We start from the raw sequence: 20621 nt of genomic DNA, 5'->3' as shown, positions 1-20621 counted from the left end.
TAACCAAATATATTATATATGCATATATAATAGCTACAGACTGTGTGCTTTGAGAAGAAAATACACATTAATAGTCTGCATTGCAAACTTTCTTTAAAGGACTAAATATGGTATCAGGTCCTCTGTAAATGACAGGAGACAATTTCAGGCACTACTTGTTTCATAATCCTTTATCTAGCTGACTACTCTGCAGATGAAGATGCCAGCAAATGCTGAACTGGAATAGGAGAGTCAATTCTTGTTTGGTTAACAAATTCCTCGCAAAATATCTCCCCAAGCCCCCAGGAGCTGTAGTGATGTCATATCCGTTGTCCAGGTCTCCACACCTCTCTCAGCAGTTGCTCCCTTTATCTTTTTCTTGGGTCAAAACTTTTGAGGTGGGCTGGCTAGATAGCCGCGGGAGAGAGGGTAAATTGGGGCGTGAGGCTTGAAGGCGCTTCAGCACCTCGGTCAGCGCCCACTGCAGCTCAACCCACCCCTAGAACTCCCGGACTCCCAGCTCTGAGAATGCCTGCGGAATGATCGCCCCCCAGGGCGGCTGCCGCTGCTGCCGCTACTGCTGTCGCTGCTGTTGCTACTGCTACCGCTCCTGCCACTGCCTCTTTCTCCACTCTGCTCTGACTGGCAGGCAGAAAGTGCAACAGACGAAGGAAAGGTCTCTGCAGTGAGAGTGGAGTGGCTACATAAAAGAGTAAAGAGGGGGCAAAAACGCAGATCAGAATGCAGGCGACGTCCAACCTACTCAATCTCCTGCTGCTGTCTTTGCTTGCTGGATTAGATCCTTCCAAGGTACGGGCAATATTTTAACTCTTGTTTGAAATAAATGTGCAATATGTAACAGACCGGCCAAAAATGCATTTAATTATGCAAAAAAAAATAGGAAAAGAAACATTAAAGACAGCTTTTCTAGCAATCCTGTGATGCCTGGCGTATCCCACTGCTCGGAAGATAACAAGGTGAACTACCCAAAGAATAGCTCCTCAAGGTAGAGTCCTGGAGAGGTGGGGGAGGGACCAGGGGCGAATGTAACGTGTATTGGCAGCGGGCAATGCGGCTCTCCGGAGAATTTAGCTTATTTGATATACAAGGGCTTAACGTTCTCTTCTGAAGTCGGACGGGTAATGCAAAAGAGTTAGCAGTTAAAATAATGCAGTTTGTAATCATGTTTAGGAGATGTGAACCGTTTCTTTGTTGAAAGGAGAGAAGCGTTTTCCAGCTGATTCTGGTCAATAATACTCCCGTAGCAGACGTGCTGCAGTTTGTGTCCAAAACATTTGGGATGCTGCTGGTAACACGCACGGCAGAGCAGCAGAGCTCTACTCTCTGCCATGGCTGAGAGGCACTGGGCAAAGGGGCTTGTGTTTGTTTCTTTCTTTTCATTAAGAAAATTACAGAGCACTGAGGAAGTTCTGATTACCAGTGTTAAGAAACAGGAAGTAAGAAACCTTTGAAACTAAGGAGTGGAATAGGAAGGATGTGCCCTCTCAGAGCTGTTGAACTCTGCAAATTATCCAGTACTGGAAATTAAAGTGAACGCTAACCTCTTTTGATAAAAAGTCAGAAAATATGGAGAAATATTTTCAGTAGTATATAAGAAAAGTGTTGAGGATAAAGTGAGATAATTTGAGAGCATCAGCATTCTAATAAAATTGTAATTATCTGGAATAAGATACAAGGCATCTAGTAAAAAGAGTAAGGAAATACAGTTTCCAAAACTATTTTATTTAACTGGTTAAGAATAATTTGACACAATATGAAAAATGATGTGACGTTACAAAGTTATATTTTTGAATATAGTAAAGTTATTTTAAAATAGCCATATAGTGCAGAGAAATTGTTTCTTTTCACAATTGAATAGAACTAAGCATAGCCTAATATTGTGGTTGACTGGATATTTCTAGGCCTAAATCAGTACATAGTGAAAATTTAGAATCGTGTCATACATACTTACAACTATTTCTGGACACTTTTCATATTTAAAGACCTGATTAGAATAAAATAATTTTCTTTTAAAGTTATGGTTATACTGATATTAACACTGTGAAATTTTCATGCAGTATATTGTCTTAATGATCTTAATGGAATATTTCATACACCAAGATATAGCTTTAAAGCATTTTACATCCAGGTACAAAGTGCTGATTTTGCGTTCTTTTTTTTTTTTTTTTTTTCATTTTTTTCTCTGGATTTATGGTATACTTTGCCACTCTCAATGCATTATGTTCATTACAGCTCTGAATACATTCTATTATATAGTTCATTTGGAATATTCTTGGTAATACATTTTTAAAAAGCAAAGCTAATCACTGAGTTATTACATAAAAATATCACTGGACTTAAACTTTTTTAATTCTTTAAAATGATTTTATAATGCAGAGTTTTACTAACAACTGCATGTTCATTTGACTTTTATGATATCTTTAATGCATAAATATCTTCATTTCCCTTTCCCATTCTTCCCCAAATTAAAAATATATAAAGAAGGGCTTCTGATAAATATTGAGATAAATCCTCCAAGTAAATGATCCATTTTTAATCAACATGATCTTCTAGTATTGATATTTATTTCCATGTATTCAACAACAGAAAACTTTCCTTCAGACTTAATTCTGGCTGTTTGATACAACAGAGCTGAGAAATCTAGGAAAGAAAAGTCATACATTAACTTTTCAAACGTCCTTTTCAGCTTCTAGATATTGCAATACAGTGTGCAAAGAACACCAGATGGGTATTTGTTCTATACCATATATGACAATATAGAGAATATTAAAATGCTCATAGCAAGTGATTTTAATGTTGTAAAGTCTTTGGACAGTAGAGACATTTTGCTTTAAAAAAGTGAACATGTTATGTTTTATCAAACTTTTAAGAATCACCAAACTATATCATCTCTCCTCTCCAAAATCACAGATGGTACCACTGAATTCTCAGAATGATGATCAATTAGGCTATGAAATAGAAATTATATCAAATGTTATTTTTTTTACTAACTATATATTTTAGATAATAAAATAAGCATCCATAATGCAAATTGTTTGGTAAAATCAAAATTAAATTCTAATAATACAATAGCACATAAGACCAGTTTATGGACAAATAAGTAATAATTAAGAGATGAAACTTAAACATACAAAAATTCTAAATAACTAATTTTTTAATATATTAACTTGTAAGGGCTGATATATTTCAAAATCATATTTTTAAATAAATCCATTTAAGTATTCTTCTCTATTATTACGTTTTACATTTATACTATATATAAATCATGCATGGATACATACAAACTGGCAAAATAGGAGAGCTATTAAAACAGAATAGACATTTTTTAGGTAGAAGATTATTACATATTTCAAATATTGGAGAACTAAATTTTAGAGCATGCTTATTATATATTAATTTATCTGGAATAAAAGGCCTTTTAACAATAGTACCAATTCTACTTCATAGAAGACTATATTATATTTATGTTTATAATATTCTTCCTGAGATTGAAACTTATAGATCATATTTGACTTTATAAAGTGCTTAGATATCGCCATCTTATGGTAAGATAAATTACTTGAAAGTCAATTTTATATTTAAATAAAGAAAAAAGAATTTATTATCATAGGATGAACTTACTTTTAGCATGCATTTACTTTCTTTTCTCTCATTTGATATACCAGGAAATCGGTAAGATTAGTATTTTCTTTCAGCAAAGGAAGGCAATTCAATACTAATCAATTATTTGTATTTTACATAGAGAGATTATTGATTTTCCTCTCCAAAAAAATCATGAGAATTATGTTTTCTTAATTAAAATCTTATTAACAACTTTCCAATTCCATTTAGAAAAACTCATGGGTGTATCACTTTGCTTATTTTAAAAGCAATCAAATAATTTCGCTTGTAATGGAGTATCTGAACTACAGGCAGTGTGCCAAATCATCATTCATTCAATAAATAAAGAAAAACCTAAAGCTTGTAAGAATTCAATTATTGCAGAGAAAGGACTATTTCTGTGTAGGAAATTCCTGAGGGCGGCTGCTAGATGGCATCTCTGTGCTTTTAAACTGAAGGCACAGAGTTTAGTAATGACCTTGATAGTAGAAGAGTGGACCTCTTTTTATTTTACAAGAAAATCTTTAGCAGACCATTATTTGAACATTATAACAAAACAGTAATTCCTTGAAACAGTACCATGAATTTCTCTGCTCTGCAATGCTGAATTATAAAGAAAGGAGATATAAACATGACTGTGCAGATTTCAAACAGAACATTTATACCAGGTTCACACACTTGGGGAACAGTTAAAAAGAGGTGACATAGGAATAGCCACACATTGCCGTGACTGTTAATACTTTAAAGCAGTCATACTTGTGTGATAAATATATTGCAAAATGCCCTAGTATGCTTAGATTGAGAAAGCATTCACTATATCCTTACCTAGAAATATTTTAAAGAACTTATTACCATGGTACTTGCTGACACCACAGACATAAAATGAAACAATGATTCAGCAATAATCTTCAACACCAAACTGTTTTTTCTCTCTAAAACAACTTGGCCCATTAGAACTCTTGCTTGAAATAAGACAGTTGTATTAAGCCATATAAACATGATAGGAAGTAAGAGAATTTCAATAATTATACTGTTATATCTTCATAACAGAAGATGTTATGTGCCTTTGCATTTTGGCATTGCTAAACAGAATTATCAAAGACCTAAATTGGCTAGGGGTGGCTTTAGTACATAAATCTAGTTTAAGTTCATGTTTTTGTAGCTTTTAAATGAAAATAATAACAGCAAAAACAGCAAGAGAAATAGAGATCAGTATCAATTTGCTTTAAAAGTCACCTTTTAAAGATGACTTAAAAATATATCTTCTGTAACTCCTTTTTGCCAGACACATCCTCTATACAACAGGATCAACTCATACTAGAACAGAAAATACTAATTGATAGAATCTGGCAGGGACCTGTAATTACACACCAATAAACCCTGATATGGTAAAAAAGTGAAAAGTTCAATACAGTCCATCTATGTTTTGAAAAAGTAAATGACTTCCATACTCCCATTCTATAACATCCTTCTTAACACAATTAAACATTTATTTTGAAATGTAAATATTCTTTCTTATGCTTTCAGGAACTTGACAAGGTTAAAATGGTACTGCTCTCCTATATTTTCCTTTGAAAATTCTTATTCTTTGTAATTCTCTAACAGTTCTCTTTAGAAAATGAGTATTGTGATGCCCCATTCTCTGGGGGATGGAAAGCAGCACCAGAGTGAGAAGCAAAAGGGTCAGGATTCCAGACAAGACCCTCATTTTTCATCCCAACTTTGCCGCTAATATGTATATATGTGTGTGTTTATTACATATGTGCTCATGCTCAGTCGCTAAGTTGTGTTCTACCCTTCGTGACCCCATGGACTGTAACTCACCAGGTTCCTCTGCTTATGTAATTTTCCAGGCAATAATACTGAAGTGGGTTGCCATTTCCTATTTCAATTACATATATATAGTATAATAAATATACACACATATATAACTGTGAAGCTTTGATCTCAGTGCTCTCACCTGTAAAAATGAGAAGCTGACATGTTATTTTAATCTATATAGGAGTATAGTTGACTTTGCTGGTGGCTCAGATGGTAAAGCGTCTGTCTACAAGATTGACCTGGGTTCAATCCCTGGGTTGGGAAGATTCCCTGGAGAAGGAAATGGCAATCCACTCCAGTACTATTGCCTGGAAAATCCCATGGACAGAGGAACCTGGAGGCTACAGTCCATGGGGTTGCAAAGAGTCGAACACGACTGAGCAACTTCACTTTACACTGATTTACAGTGTTGTGTATGTGTTCTGTATATAAGCTCATTTGTAGCATTTCTTTTAGATTTCACATGGAGCTGATATCATGATATTTGTCTTTTTCTAATTTCACTCAGTATATCACAGTCCCTAGGTCCATCTATATTGTATCAAATGGCAATATTTCAGTCTTCTTAATGGCTGAGTAACATTCCATTGTATATACGTATCACATTTTTATACATTCCTCTTTGATGGACATTTTAGGTTACTTCCATGTCTTGTATTTTATAAATAATGCTGCAATGAACTTTGGAGTGCATGTTTCTTCTCAAATTATAGCTTTCTCTGGATATATGCCCAGGAGTAGGATAGCTGAATCATATGCTGGCTCTGTTTTTTTTTTTTTTTTTTAAGGGACCACCATACTACATACTGGCTATACCAATTTACATTGCCACCAACAGAATAGGAGGGTTCCCTTTTCTCCATACCCATTCCAGCATTTAATGTTTGTAGACATTTTGATGATGACCATTCTGACCTCTGTGAAGTGATACTCCACTGTATTTCTAATTTGCATTTCTCTAATATTAAGAATGTTGAGCACCTTTACATGTGCTTCTTGGCCATCTCTGTATGTCTTCTTTGGGAAAAAAAAATATATGTCTATTTAGATCTTCTGCCTATTTTTGGATTGGGTTGTTTGTTTTTATGATATTGACCTGCATGAGTTGTTTGTATATTTTGGAGCTTAAGCCCTTGTTGGTCACTTCATTTGCCAATATTTTCTCCTATTCTGTAGCTTGTCTTTTGTTTCACTTATGGTTTCCTTTGCTGTGGAAAAGTTCTTAAGTTTAATAAGACTCTATTTATTTTTATTTCCATTACCTAAGGGGTGAATCCAAAAAGATATATTCTGTGATTTATGAAAAAGTGCATTCTTCCTATGTTTTCCCTCTAAGAGTTTTATAGTATCTGGTCTTACATTTAGGTCTTTAATCCATTTTGAGTTTAACATTTGTGTATAGTGTCAGAGAATGTTCTAATTTTGTGTATTTACACATAGCTCTCTAGTTTTTCCCAGTGCTATTTATTGAAGAGACTGTCTTGTCTCCATTGTATATCCTGTCTCCTTTGTTATAGATTAATTGATCATAGGTATATGAGTTCATGTTTGGGCTTTCCATCCTGTTACATTGATTTGTAAGTCTGTGTTTGTGCCAGTATCATATTATTATTATTATTTTTTTTTTTACTGTAGCTTTACAGTATAGTCTGAAATCAGGGAGCCTGATTCCTCCTGTTCCATTTGTCTTTCTCAAGGTTCCTTTGGCTATTTGAGGTTTTTTGTGTTTTCTGGGGTCCAAAATCACTGCAGATGGTGATTGCAGCCATGAAATTAAAAGACGTTTACTCCTTGGAAGGAAAGATATCACCAGCATAGACAGCATATTAAAAGGCAGAGACATTACTTTGTCAACAAAAGTCTGACTAGTCAAGGCTATGGTTTTTCCAGTGGTCAAGTATGGATGTGAGAGTTGGACTATAAAGAAAGCTGAGTGCCAAAGAATTTATGCTTTTGAACTGTGGTGTTGCAGAAGACTCTTGAGAGTCTCTTGGACTGTAAGGAGATCCAATTAGTCCATCCTAAAGGAGATCAGTCCTGGGTGTTCATTGGTAGGACTGATTTTGAAGCTGAAACTCTAATACTTTGGCCACCTGATGTGAAGAGCTGACTCATTTGAAAAGACCCTGATGCTGGGAAAGATTGAGAAGAGGAGAAGGGGACGACAGAGGATGAGATGATTGGATGGTATTACCGACTCAATGGATTTGGGTTTGAGTGGACTCCGGGAGTTGGTGATGGACAGGGAGGCCTGGCGTGCTGCAATTCATGGGGTCGCAAAGAGTAGGACACGATTGAGTGACCTAACTGAACTGTGTCTTCATACAAAGATGACACTATACACAGAGAATGCTATTAGAGCTCATAAATGAATTCGGTAAAGCTGCAGGATACAAACTTGATAAAAAGATACCTCTTTCATTTCTATATACTAACAAGGAAACAATCCTATTCACTGTCATATCAAAAAGAATAAACTACCAAGGAATAAACCTACCTAAGGAAATGGCAACCCACTCCAGTATTCTTGCCTGGAGAATCCCATGGACAAAGGAGCCTGGTGGGCTCCAGTCCATGGGGTCACAAAGAGTCGGACACGACTGGGCAACTAACACACACAAGGAGGCAAAAGACCTGTACTATGAAAACTATAAGACCCTGATGAAAGAAATTGAAGGTGACATAAGCAGATGAAAAGATATATCATGTTCTTGGATTTAAAGAATCAATATTATAAAAATGACTACACTGCCCCAAAACAATCTGCGTATTCAATGCAATATCCTATCAAATTATCAATGGCATTTTTTGCATTCAGTTCAGTTCAGTTCATGCTCAGTCATGTCTGACTCTTTGCGACCCCATGAATTGCAGCACGCCAGGCCTCCCTGTCCTCATTACTAGACAAAAAAATCTATGTCTTCTTGAAACTACTTTGTTATATTCTAGAATGGCTCCATGCTATGGTCTGTATGTCTGTGCCCCCTCCCCTTCCCACAAGTCATATGTTGAAACCTAATCCCAAGGTGATGATATAAAAATATGGGGCATTTGGGAGGTGATGAGATCATTAACATGGAGTCCTCATGAATGAGATTAGAGTTATTATACAAGAGGCCACAGGGAGATAGTTCACTCTTTCAACCTTGTGAGAATGTAAGAAGTCTGGAACCTGGAAGAAGGAACTCAACTGATCAGCTGTAACATTGATCTTGAACTTCCAGCCTTCAGAATTGTGAGAAGTAAGTATCTGTTTACAAGATGCCCAGTCTGGGTTATTTTGTTATAGTAGTCCAAATAGACTAAGTTATTCTATTTAATAATATTTAAATTCATTAAAAATTAGCAGAATTTTGTAGAGTCTAGCTTGTAAAATCACAGATTTTGAGAGACCTGAGGGCTGCACTCTCCTGACCTAATCACCTCCCAAAGGCCCCGTTTCCTTATATCATCACCTTGGGCATTAGGGTATAATCTCATGAATTTAGGGAGAGAGAAACATTCAGACCATAGCAGTAATGGAGAAATGACCACTTCTATAAACATAATTCTCTTTTCTCTTGGATTTTTTCATTTCCTCTGTTTATACTGGTTCCCTTGCTTTTCTCAATAGAGACTTTACTATAAACTCCTTATAAAGACTTGACCCTTAATTAGACACAATAACTTTTCTCCTGATTTGCACATACAAATCAGAGTCCACCTAAGTAATTCAAGAATTGATTATTTCATATGAAGGGTAAAAATAGATGAGAGCAATTATATAATATCTAGATAAACCCTATCCATGACCAACCAATATTTAAGAAATATAGTATTTAAAAAACACCTGCAAACCATACTGCAGTGAGATTTAAAACGCATGTTACTTAGACTGCAAGCCATTCTGGAGAAACGTGGGGTTCCAAGATACAGAAATAAAGTAAGATCAGTTTGATCAACAGTGCCGATAATATACATGGTCCTAATATTAATAAAAATACTCAAAAATGTTTTCAAAAGAATATAGTTTTCTAAAAATATTTATCTTTTGTGCTTTAAAAACAAGGTGTTGTAACGCATATATCACAAAGTTATGCCTTCTGTCATCCTCATACCAAGCTTTTGGAAGAATAAAAATAACACCAGAAAAAGGGATCACAGATGCTGTTATGTTCTTGCTTTCGCCTCTCCCTGGCAAGCTCTATCCTTCTGCCCCATGTCAAAAATTTACCTACACTTTAAGATGCAACTTAAAATGTCACTTCTTCCAGAAATCCTTTCCTGACACTCTGTACCCCAGGAGGAGGTAATCCTGATAAACTAAGAACTCTTATAAGAAAAGAATCATGTTTTATTTATCTTCGCATCTACAGCCGCTGGCACTGTGTTTGACACAGAATAGGTGTTCAGTGAACACAGAATAAATTGGATTTCTCCTCCTAGATTTGTAAAACACTCTCTCCAATCACACATATTATACTTACCACTTTCTTTAAAACAACAAACAAACAAACAAACAAAGACCTGGGTACTTACCATGTGTCTTCCCTACTAAATTATAATGTAGCTGAGGACAGGCTCTGTGTCATTTGTGGTCATCATCTTATCCTTTCCTATCTATCAACTAGCACAGTGCCTATTCAGATATGGAATTTGTCAACATTTGCTGAGTGAACAAATGAAGAAATGAAGCAAAAACCTTAAAGTCTTAGGTTAAATGACTCAACTCTGTGTTCTTTGTCCATGTGCTCATTAGACAATATATTTGGGTTAGGGAAGTAAGATTAATTTTAAGAACCTTGTATTTTAAGGGCTTGGAACTAATACCAGGTTATTTATATTGAAGAATGCTGCAAGATTATATCTTTTTAAATTTTTGATGAATTTCCTGTCCTGTCTCCCTATCCTTCAGTTCAGTTCAGTTCAGTCTCTCAGACGTGTCCAACTCTTTGTGACCCTATGAATTGCAGCACGCCAGGCCTCCCTGTCCATCTCCCGGAGTTCACTCAGACTCACATCCATCGAGTCAGTGATCCCATCCAGCCATCTCATCCTCTGTCGTCCCCTTCTCCTCCTGCCCCAAATCCCTCCCAGCATCAGGGTCTTTTCCAATGACTCAACTCTTCACATGAGGTGGCCAAAGTACTGGAGTTTCAGCTTTAGCATCATTCCTTTCAAAGAACACCCAGGACTGATTTCCTTTAGAATGGACTGATTGGATCTCCTTGCAGTTCAAGGGACTCTCAAGAGTCTTTTCCAACACCATAGTTCAAAAGCATCAATTCTTTGGCACTCAGCTTTCTTCACAGTCCAACTCTCACATCCATACATGACTACTGGAAAAACTATAGCCTTGACTAGACGGACCCTTGTTGGCAAAGTAATGTCTCTGATTTTGAATATGCTACTAGGTTAGTCATAACTTTCATTCCAAGGAGTAAGTATCTTTTAATTTCATGGCTGCAATCACCATCTGCAGTGATTTTGGAGCTAAGAAAAATAAAGTCTGACACTGTTTCCACTGTTTCCCCATCTATTTCCCATGAAGTGATGGGACCAGATGCCATGATCTTCGTTTTCTGAATGTTGAGCTTTAAGCCAACATTTTCACTCTCCTCTTTCACTTTCATCAAGAGGCTTTTTATCCTTAGTTCTACTTTTTTACTTCTCAGAACTTTCTGGGATGCTGCAAACTCAATATTCTTGTGAACTACTTGCACGTTTCATGATGCCTGTTATCAAATCCTCTTATTCCTAGTGTATGTATAACAGTCTATCATAATTACATAAGTTTACAAGTCTAAACATTTTATTGTTTTGACTACATTTATTTTATGTAATGTCTTACGTTACTAGATAAATTAGTATATTATCTATATTTCTCCTGCTCTTTTAGGGGCTGAGTTATTTTTTAAGGTTCTAAAATATTCCATTGAAACTATTATCTTACTATATACTCTTGAAATATTCCATAGAAAGAGAAGTAATATTGGCTTCACATTTGTACTACATGCCTATATGTGCACACCACTACCAAAGAAAATAAAGTTTAATAATTAAAAACAAATAGAGGTAGAGTTAGATTTATCTGAATTAAATATAGTCAAAAATGCAACTTTTTATACTTAAATTTACAGGTTAAAATGATCTGAAAAGAAGTATCAGTAATAAAATTGTTTCAACCACCCAAATAAACAGCTATCTAAATCACCCCATTAAGGAGGACTTAAATTGAATAGACAATCCTTTTCATTTTCCCAACTAAATTGAAGATGATTAAGAAATATTATCCTGTAATGACTTAAATAGCATTACTAGTTACAAAAGGCAGGATTTCTTCAAATAGAGATCAGTATTGGAAATGTTGATTCACTGGCACCAAAATGTCACTGGTGAAATGTTGCTTTACAAAAGATGCTGTCACTTCTGGGAAAGTTCACATCTACATGAGTTTTGTGGCACCATGACCACACCTTAGTGCATATTTTGTAGTACTGAACAAACTAAAACATAATCAAGCTCAAGACACAATAAAGACTTTTTACTATGCTTAGTTTATTATTTATATTTTGCTCTCTATATTCTTCTCTCTACAGTAATCAGAGTCCTAGACAAAGTCAGGGAATAAAATGACCCTAGTTTGATTTCCACATACCTTAAAAGTCTCTAGGAATAAGTAAGATAAAATGTACGGAGAACTATAAAGCTCATGCCAAAAGGTAGTTATACAATGACTCAAACCAGGACATAAGGTACTTGAGAGTAAGGAATCAAGTGGATTGAAGGAGTCAATAATTATTAGCAGCACCACCATTGGTGCCAAAGCAGCAGGACTTCCCTATCAGTCAAAGTGAGAAAACACTTCGTATCAAAATATTTGTCCTAAAATTAAAAGGGAGATTAAAAAATGATAACATTATAAATGAATTTACATGGAATATGGAGTTGAACACATTCAAATATAGTGAAAAGATAAAGACTTGAGGGGAGGTAAGTATGTATCCACATATCAGGGATGCAGCTTTTATAGACATGTAAATTTGTCAATGCTTATTTAAGCATTTTGAGTGAAATTTATTGCCCCCTACTGACACCACACACACACACCCCTACAGATGAATGCATTCATTAATCTGAGACTTTGTTCCCTCCCATTACTGTTCAGAATAGGGTCTCTAACTTCATTCAATTAATCTTTAATATTTATCTCCAGGTAAGAAGAAACAGAAGGAAGAAAAAAGCATGAAAGCATTCTTAAGTTCATTTTCTTTTACTCACATCTAAACACTGCAGACAGACATACAATAGAAACATACTCCATTTTGTCCATTTTTACATAGTTATTTCTTTTGGAAAATATACTTCTCAAAGGATTCAATATAATTAGTATTAATTTAACATATAAAATGAAGATAAAGGAACAGAGGAACCATATAAAATTCAGAACAAATTATATAATAATTAGGATATTATGAAGTTCATACTGGTATGAACAGAGCAGTAAATTAGGAGTTAGAATGTCTGATGCCTCACATCAACACTGCAACTATCCAGCCATATGGCTTTAGGAAATTGACTAAACCTTTTTGATATCTATTTCCTCATTTAAAAAATAAGGATGTTGATCCAAATGCTCTTTTGTATTGGTTGGTTAGTTAGTTCAGTCGCTCAGTTGTATCTGACTCTCTGCGACCCCATGAATTGCAGCACTCCAGACCTCCCTGTCCATTACCAACTTCCAGAATTCACTCAAACTGACACCCATCGAGTCAGTGATCCCATCCAGCCATCTCATCCTCTGTCGTCCCCTTCTTCTCCTGCCCTCAATCCCTCCCAGAATCAGAGTCTTTTCCAATGAGTCAACTCTTCGCATGAGGTGGCCAGTACTGGAGTTTCAGCTTCAGCATCATTCCTTCCAAAGAACACCCAGGACTGATCTCCTTTAGAAGGGACTGGTTGGATCTCCTTGCAGTCCAAGGGACTCTCAAGAGTCTTCTCCAACACCACAGTTCAAAAGCATCAATTCTTCAGCACTCAGCTTTCTTCACAGTCCAACTCTCACATCCATACATGACCACTGGAAAAACCATACCTTGACTATTGGTAGGTCATCCTAAAATGGGGAATATTTATTTCTTCTAAATGTATATCATCACCCATTCATCCTCCTTCCTTCTGCTTACAGACAGTCAGGTTATGAAAATTAAGAATATAATCTATATTTCTTCTACTTAACTCTTAAAAATCAGTTATATCACTGAGAAAACTATAACAATCCAGTTGGGGACATACGGTGACACACACACACACACAAAATGTAAAAGCACATAAGCTCATGGCATATCCCAAGCATTACAAAATATTTAACATTAATTTTGTATCATTCCTTTTCATTAACTTTTGAAGATTTAATGAAAAATAAAGGAGTGAATCACTATGTTTCTACTGTCTTTATCAAACAACATTTAAAATGAAATAGACTCCTAGATTTATAGGAAATATAAAGGCCATCTATTTTAATTCTTCATAATGGCAAAAATTGCCTCTAGCATAACTGATAGATGGTTAGCTAGCTTATGTCTATATGTTTTAGACAAATAGCTTAGTCTATTTGGTAGTAGTATAGTATCCATGTAATTGTATTATTTTTAATTGAAAATAACAGAAATTTTTATTGAGTTATGACTTACAATGTTATTTTCCAATAATGAGCTATGGTTCTTTATGTCGCTAAATATAGTAAAAAAAAAAAAAAAAGAAAGAAACCTGAACTGTAGTAGACAGAATAAGGTCCTCCCAATGATGTTCATATCCCAATCCACAGATCTTGTGAATATGTTACCTTACATAATCAAAGGGAATTTGCATATTTGACTAAATAAAGAGTCTTCAGATGAGAAGATTACCCTGAATTTTCTGATGGGATCATGTAACCAAAACATTCCTTTGCAAAGCAAAGAAAACCATAAACAAAACAGAAAGACAACCCACAGAATGGGAGAAAATATGTGTAAAGGAAGCAACCGACAAGGAATTAAGCTTCAAAATTCACAAACAGTCCATTTAGCTCTATACCTGACAACTGTAATCCCTTACGATCATATAGTAGAAATGACAAACAGAGACAAGGGATTAGATCTGATGGATAGAGGGCCTGAAGAAATATGGATGGAGGTTCATAACATTGTACAGGAGTGTATGATCAAAACCATCTCCAAGAGAAAAAATTGCAAACAGGCAAAACGGTTGTCCAAGGAGGCCTTACAAATAGCTGAGACAAGAGAAGTGAAAGATAAGAATAGGAAAGATATACCCATGTGAATACAGAGTTCCCAAAAATAGCAAGGAGAGATAAGAACGCTTTCCTAAGTGATCGATACAAAGAAATACAAAAACAATAGAATGGGAAAGACTAGAAATCTCTTCAAGAAAATTAGAGATACCAAGGGAAAATTTCATGCAAAGATGAGCACAATAAAGGACAGAAACAGTATGAATGTAACAGAAGCAGCAGATATTAAGAAGAGGTGGCAAGACTACACAGAAGAACTATCCAAAAAATCTTCATGACCAAGATAACCACGATGGTGTGATTACTCACCTAGAGCCAGACATCCTGGAATACAAAGTCAAGTGGGCCTTAGGAAGCATCACTACAAAGCTAGTGGAGGTGATGGAATTCCAGCTGAGCTATTTCTAACCCTAAAAGATTATGCTGTGAAAGTGCCGCACTCAATATGCCAGCAAATCAGGAAAACTCAGCAGTGGCCACAGAACAGGAAAAAGTCAGTTTTCATTCCAAACCCAAAGAAAGGCATTGCCAAAGAATTGTTCAAACTACCACATAATTGCACTCATCTCACACACTAGCAAAATTATGCTCAAAATTCTCCAAGCCAGGCTTCGACAGTACAGGAACTATGAATATCCAGATGTCTGAGCTGAATTTAGAAAAGGCAGAGGAACTAGAGATCAAATTGCCAACATCTACTAGATCATTGAAAAAGCAAGAGAGTTCCAAAAAAACATCTACTTCTGCTTTATTGACTATGCCAAAGCCTTTGACCATGTGGATTACAACAAACTATGGAAAATTCTTCAAGAGATGGAAATCACAGATCACCTGACCTGCCTCCTGAGAAATCTGTATGCAGGTCAGGAAGCAACAGTTAGAACCAGACATGGAACAATGGACTGGTTCCAAACTGGGAAAGGAGTATATCAAGGCTCTATATTGGCACCCTGCTTATTTAACTTCTATGCAGAATACATCATGAGAAACGCTGGGCTGGATGAAGCATAAGCTGGGATCAAGATTACCAGGAGAAATATTAATAACCTCAGATACGCAGATGACCCCACCGTTATGGCAGAAAGTGAAGAGGAACTAAAGAGCCTCTTGATGAGGATGGAAGAGGAGAGTGAAAAAGCTGGCTTAAAAACTCAACATTCAAATAACTAAAATCATGACATCTGGTCTCATCACTTCATGGCAGATGGACAGGGAAACAATGGAAACAGTGACAGACTTCATTTTTCATGGGTTCCAAAATCACTGCAAATGGTGACTGCAGCCATGAAATAAAAGGTGATTCCTCCTTGGAAGAAAAATTATGACAAATCTAGATAGCATATTAAAAATCAGAGACATTACTTTGCTGACAAATGTACATATAGTCTAAGTTATTGTTTTTCCAGTAATCATATATGGATATGTGAGTTGGACCATAAAGAAAGCTGAGTGCTAAAGAACTGATGTTTTTGAAGTATGGTGTTGGAGAAGACTCTTAAACATCCCTTGGACTGCAAGGAGACCAAATCAGTCAATCCCAAAGGAAACCAGTCATGGATATTCATTGGAAGGACTGATGCTGAAGCTGAAACTGCAATACTTTGGCTACCTGATGCAAAGAACTGACTCATTGGAAAATATCCTGATGCTCGGAAAGATTGAAGGCAGGAGGAGAAGGGGACAACAGAGGATGAGATGGTTGGATGGCATCACTTACTCGATGGACATGAGTTTGTGCAAGCTCTGGGAGTTGGTGATGGACAGGGATGCCTGACGTGCTACAGTCCGTGGGGTCACAGAGTCGGATAGCACTGAGTGACTGAACTAAGTTTGATTCCAAAGGGAGGAAAAAAAGTTAATGTCCCAACCCAAAGGCACTTAGGGAGAAGGAATTTTCTCTCATACATTTTTTGTTGTTGTTGCTCTATTTAAGACCTCAACTGATTGGACAAGGCCCGTCTACATCTGGAAAAGCAATCTGCTTTACTCAGTCTACCAACTTGATTCTTAGTCTCATCCACAAACACCCTCAGAGGCAGACCCAAAGTAATGTTTAATAAAATACAGGTACACCCCATGGCCTAGTCAAGTTGACACCTAAAATTAGTCATCACAGTAGTAAAATTTTTAAAAATCTATATAACTATATATCTAATTTTCTCTGTATCATATCAATCTATCTAATCTCATGTCTAGTTATCTAGCTAGTTTTGTAACCATCTACCTATTTCAATTATCAAAAGAGTGATACTGAAATCCCAACACCTATCTTAACCCCAAGATTTCTACAATTTTATTTTGATTATCTGTCCCTGCCTTGATCTTATCATGCTGATTGAGCTCGCATGAAAGTCACACTGAAGATTCTTTGAACCATAGATGGTATCACCATCATCATGCATGAATATATTATTACTCAATTATTAAAATTAATGTAAATCCCTTGGTCACAAATCTCTTTTCAGGATAGTTTCCTCTTAATAAAATACAAGAAAATCCCAACATAATGTTAAAATCGAAGCCCCAAAGTTCAAACCACATAAATGGGTTGCCATGTTGTAACAAAATAACTAAGGTAATCCTGCTATAGAAGTTTGGGGTTAATCACTAATTACATGATATGTGCATCACTAGGGATTTTTGGAAGACTTTTACCATATTTGTAGAATGTTTGCCATGTACCAAGAACTATCTGAAATCTAAAGATATAGCAGTGACCAAGAAGACAAAAGCTCTGCCCTCACAAAATTAGTATAATAAAAAATAATAAGTAAATATATGTTTCAAAGTAATACATTATGCAGAAGAGAAACAAAACAAAGTACAGTGATAAGCAATGGTACATTATGGGGTAGCAACAAACAGAACAGGTTCCATAGTACACATGATACTTGAGCAAAAAAATAAAGAAGGTGAGATAATAAAATACAAACATCTGCAATAAGATAATTCCAGGCAGAGAAAATTGTGTTCATTAAATTTTGGGAAAAAGCAAGGAAACAAGCAAACAAGGGAACTAAGCAAGTGGAAGACTAACAGACAATGAGGCCTGCTTATGTAGATCCCTGGAAGCGGTTTCACAGATTCCTAGTGGGATAGGAAAAGTCTAGTGGATTTTGAGCAAAGATGGGAGTGAAATGTATTTCTCTTAAAATGATCACTTTGGCTGCTCTGTGAAGAGTTTATTTCTAGTGTTAAGGGAAAAAGTAGAGAGACCATATGATATAAAAATTAAGTTAATGTTGATGGTGGTTAGAATTTGAGAATGCACTGGAAATTGGTTATAAAAGGTCTTTGACTTAAGCTGCCGGAAAGAAATGTGTCCCCTGAGATGCAAACAAACAAATAAACTAAAAACAAACAAACAAACAAAACCACTGGGAGAGGAGATTAGGAGTTTGACTTTGGACATAAGTTGTAAATATCTATTAGACATCCAAATAGATTGTTTGAGTGTTGTGAGTTGATATCTGGAGTCCAGTGGAGATGTCTGGACTGAATGTATCATTTCGGGAATCATTCATACCTATACAATATTTAAGCCCATGAAACTGGAGGAGATCACCAAGAGAAGTAGCCAGACCACTATGCCTCAAATATTTAGAGTTTAAAAGCTGAGAGACAACCAGTAATATAAACTGAGTGGTCCACAAGATAGGGAGAAAACTAGAAGATACCGTCCTGAAAACAATGTGATGAAAATGTCTTAAGGAGAAAGATTTATTAAATTATAAATTATCATATGCTTCATATGAGCTAAGTAACATGAAAATTGAAAATTATTTATAGTCTTTAGAAATAGAAATCATTGATGACACTGATAAGTGGTTTCAGTAGACGGATGGTGGCAACATTCCCACTTTAATGGATTCAATAAAGTATGGAAGAAGAGCAATTTGAGATAGAGATAAATGACTTCTAGGAGTTGTGCTATGTAGAGAAGAGAAATTGTGTATACCTAGAGGAAGATACAGCATCAGATATGTTTGTTTTTTCTTGATGTCTAAAATTAGAAAAATAGCACCATTATATAATGCTGATTGGAATAATCTATGAGAGGTTGGTTTTATATAGGAACACAGATAATTCTATGGGAAGAAGTGGAAAGGAAAATATATATGTACAAAGGTTGGCAGATTAGATAAGGAAGTGCAAGTATGTGGAAGCTCTCTTGTCATTCCTTTTATCTTCTCAGTGAGACAGAAAACGTAGCCATCAGCTGAAAGTGAGAGTGAATTATTGATAGAGAGATAAAAAGAATATCCTGAAGACTGCAATTAGGAGCAAAGAGCATTTTTCCACTGCCAGATTTAGTAATAGAGGAGTGCGGCAAAGGGTTTGAGCTTACTTTAGAAGCAGCTGTGTACTCAGAGGAAAACCTGAGATTTCAATAAAAGTAAAAAGGTGAAAGAAATTTTCAGGGAAGTGAGCAGACATGAGGGAATGTCACAGTTGATTGACTGTGAGTTTCTCACATGTTGCTGTCTGCATTAAATCAATAATGAACCTTTCATGTACATTGAAAGACAGAAAGTCTGAGTTTTCCCCAGGAACTAGTTATTTTTTTCACTGACTTTATGAAAAGATTGAGCAAGTTCAAATATCTCCAGATACGGAAAACGTACAGAGCCATAAACTAGTTGGAGGGCATTCGACAAAGATTATAGTAGAAAGTAGAAAGATGTATCACTCCCTCCCAGTTTACTCTGGGTTAGATTTATCTTAGACGTCACATCATATTCGAGGGAAGATTCACCCACTGAGTCTTAGAAGTAGATATGGTATAACCAGGAAAGAATGGCAGAGCTAACAGCAAGCAGAGCTATACATTTTAACTATAATGGGTCAAAACTCTATCCTGAACGCTACCTTGGAACATTTTTAAAACAATACAAGAAAGGCATATACTGATTGAGATGAGAGTTACCAGTTTTAAACAGCAATATTCCTATGCCCAAAAGGTTATATTGTTTCAGCTTCAAACACATAGGAAATCTGGGTTCACCTTGTTTCTTCCATAAATCCTGTAACCAAAATAAAATCTTACTTCAGTGTACTATATTAACGGAAAGAAATTTGTTGTTTGTTATATTTAGCAGTCTACTGCTGCTTTAGCATATGCTTATGGAGACAAGGCTCATATATGGCTCTTCATCAGTTATATGATGTCTTTCTAATTATCAAACAAACATAAAAGAAGAGAAATGTTTAGTTTAGTTTTATGTGACTAAAGCAAAGAAAAAAAAAGAATCGATGGGATGTTCTTTTCATTTTCCTTGCTATTGTGTGACATTATATTAGTCAAAAGAATGTATAAAGTAATGTAACGATGCTGAGAAATGGAAAATGGAATATTAAAGCATGTGCCTGTGTATGTGTACAAGTGTGTTTGTGTGTGAAAGAGGAAATTTTATCTGATAACTACTAGAATAAAACCTCAACAATCCAAACTAATTATACCAATTACGAAAGTAAACAGCAAGAATTATAAAATATTTATAAATATAGCTTATTTCCAAATCACATAACAAATTAAGTTAGTCCTACAAATTGTATTTGAACTCTTGTCTAACTCTAGTTCTAATCTTTAGAACTCATTACAAAAGCAGGTGAAATGACTTTTAAATTATCCTATCAATTGAATAAACAAGAGTAATTTAAATTTCTTGTGAAAATTCTGTTAACAGTTTTTTAAAGCATGTTTCCTTCCATCCTTGTTTCTCTTCTTTTATCCTTTTATGCAAAGAAAATGTCATTTTTTACCTGTCACAATTATTACATGGTCCAAATGATAGGAAAATAGTGCAAAAAATGTTTATTTATTGAAATTATAATAAATTACTTGTCCTGCTTGAAGCATGTTACTTCTCTCTAAATCATACATTGTTTTCAGTGATACAGTGGGGAAAATAACACTCCCCTTGTG

General features: G+C 35.5%; 1 protein-coding gene across 1 annotated transcript in view; it reads left to right on the top strand.

Annotated features, from left to right (window-relative positions):
• The window catches only part of OLFM3 (olfactomedin 3), a 225502-nt gene continuing 205176 nt past the window's right edge, over positions 296–20621 (top strand). The window contains exon 1 of the mRNA XM_005678030.3: positions 296–789. Within this exon, the coding sequence (XP_005678087.2) occupies positions 721–789 (69 nt within the window). The 5' untranslated portion in view covers positions 296–720. The remainder of the gene's footprint in view (positions 790–20621) is intronic.

The sequence above is a fragment of the Capra hircus genome, chromosome 3 (assembly GCF_001704415.2).
Source record: "Capra hircus breed San Clemente chromosome 3, ASM170441v1, whole genome shotgun sequence".
NCBI lineage: Eukaryota > Metazoa > Chordata > Mammalia > Artiodactyla > Bovidae > Capra > Capra hircus.
This window is presented reverse-complemented; position numbering and strand designations above follow the sequence as displayed.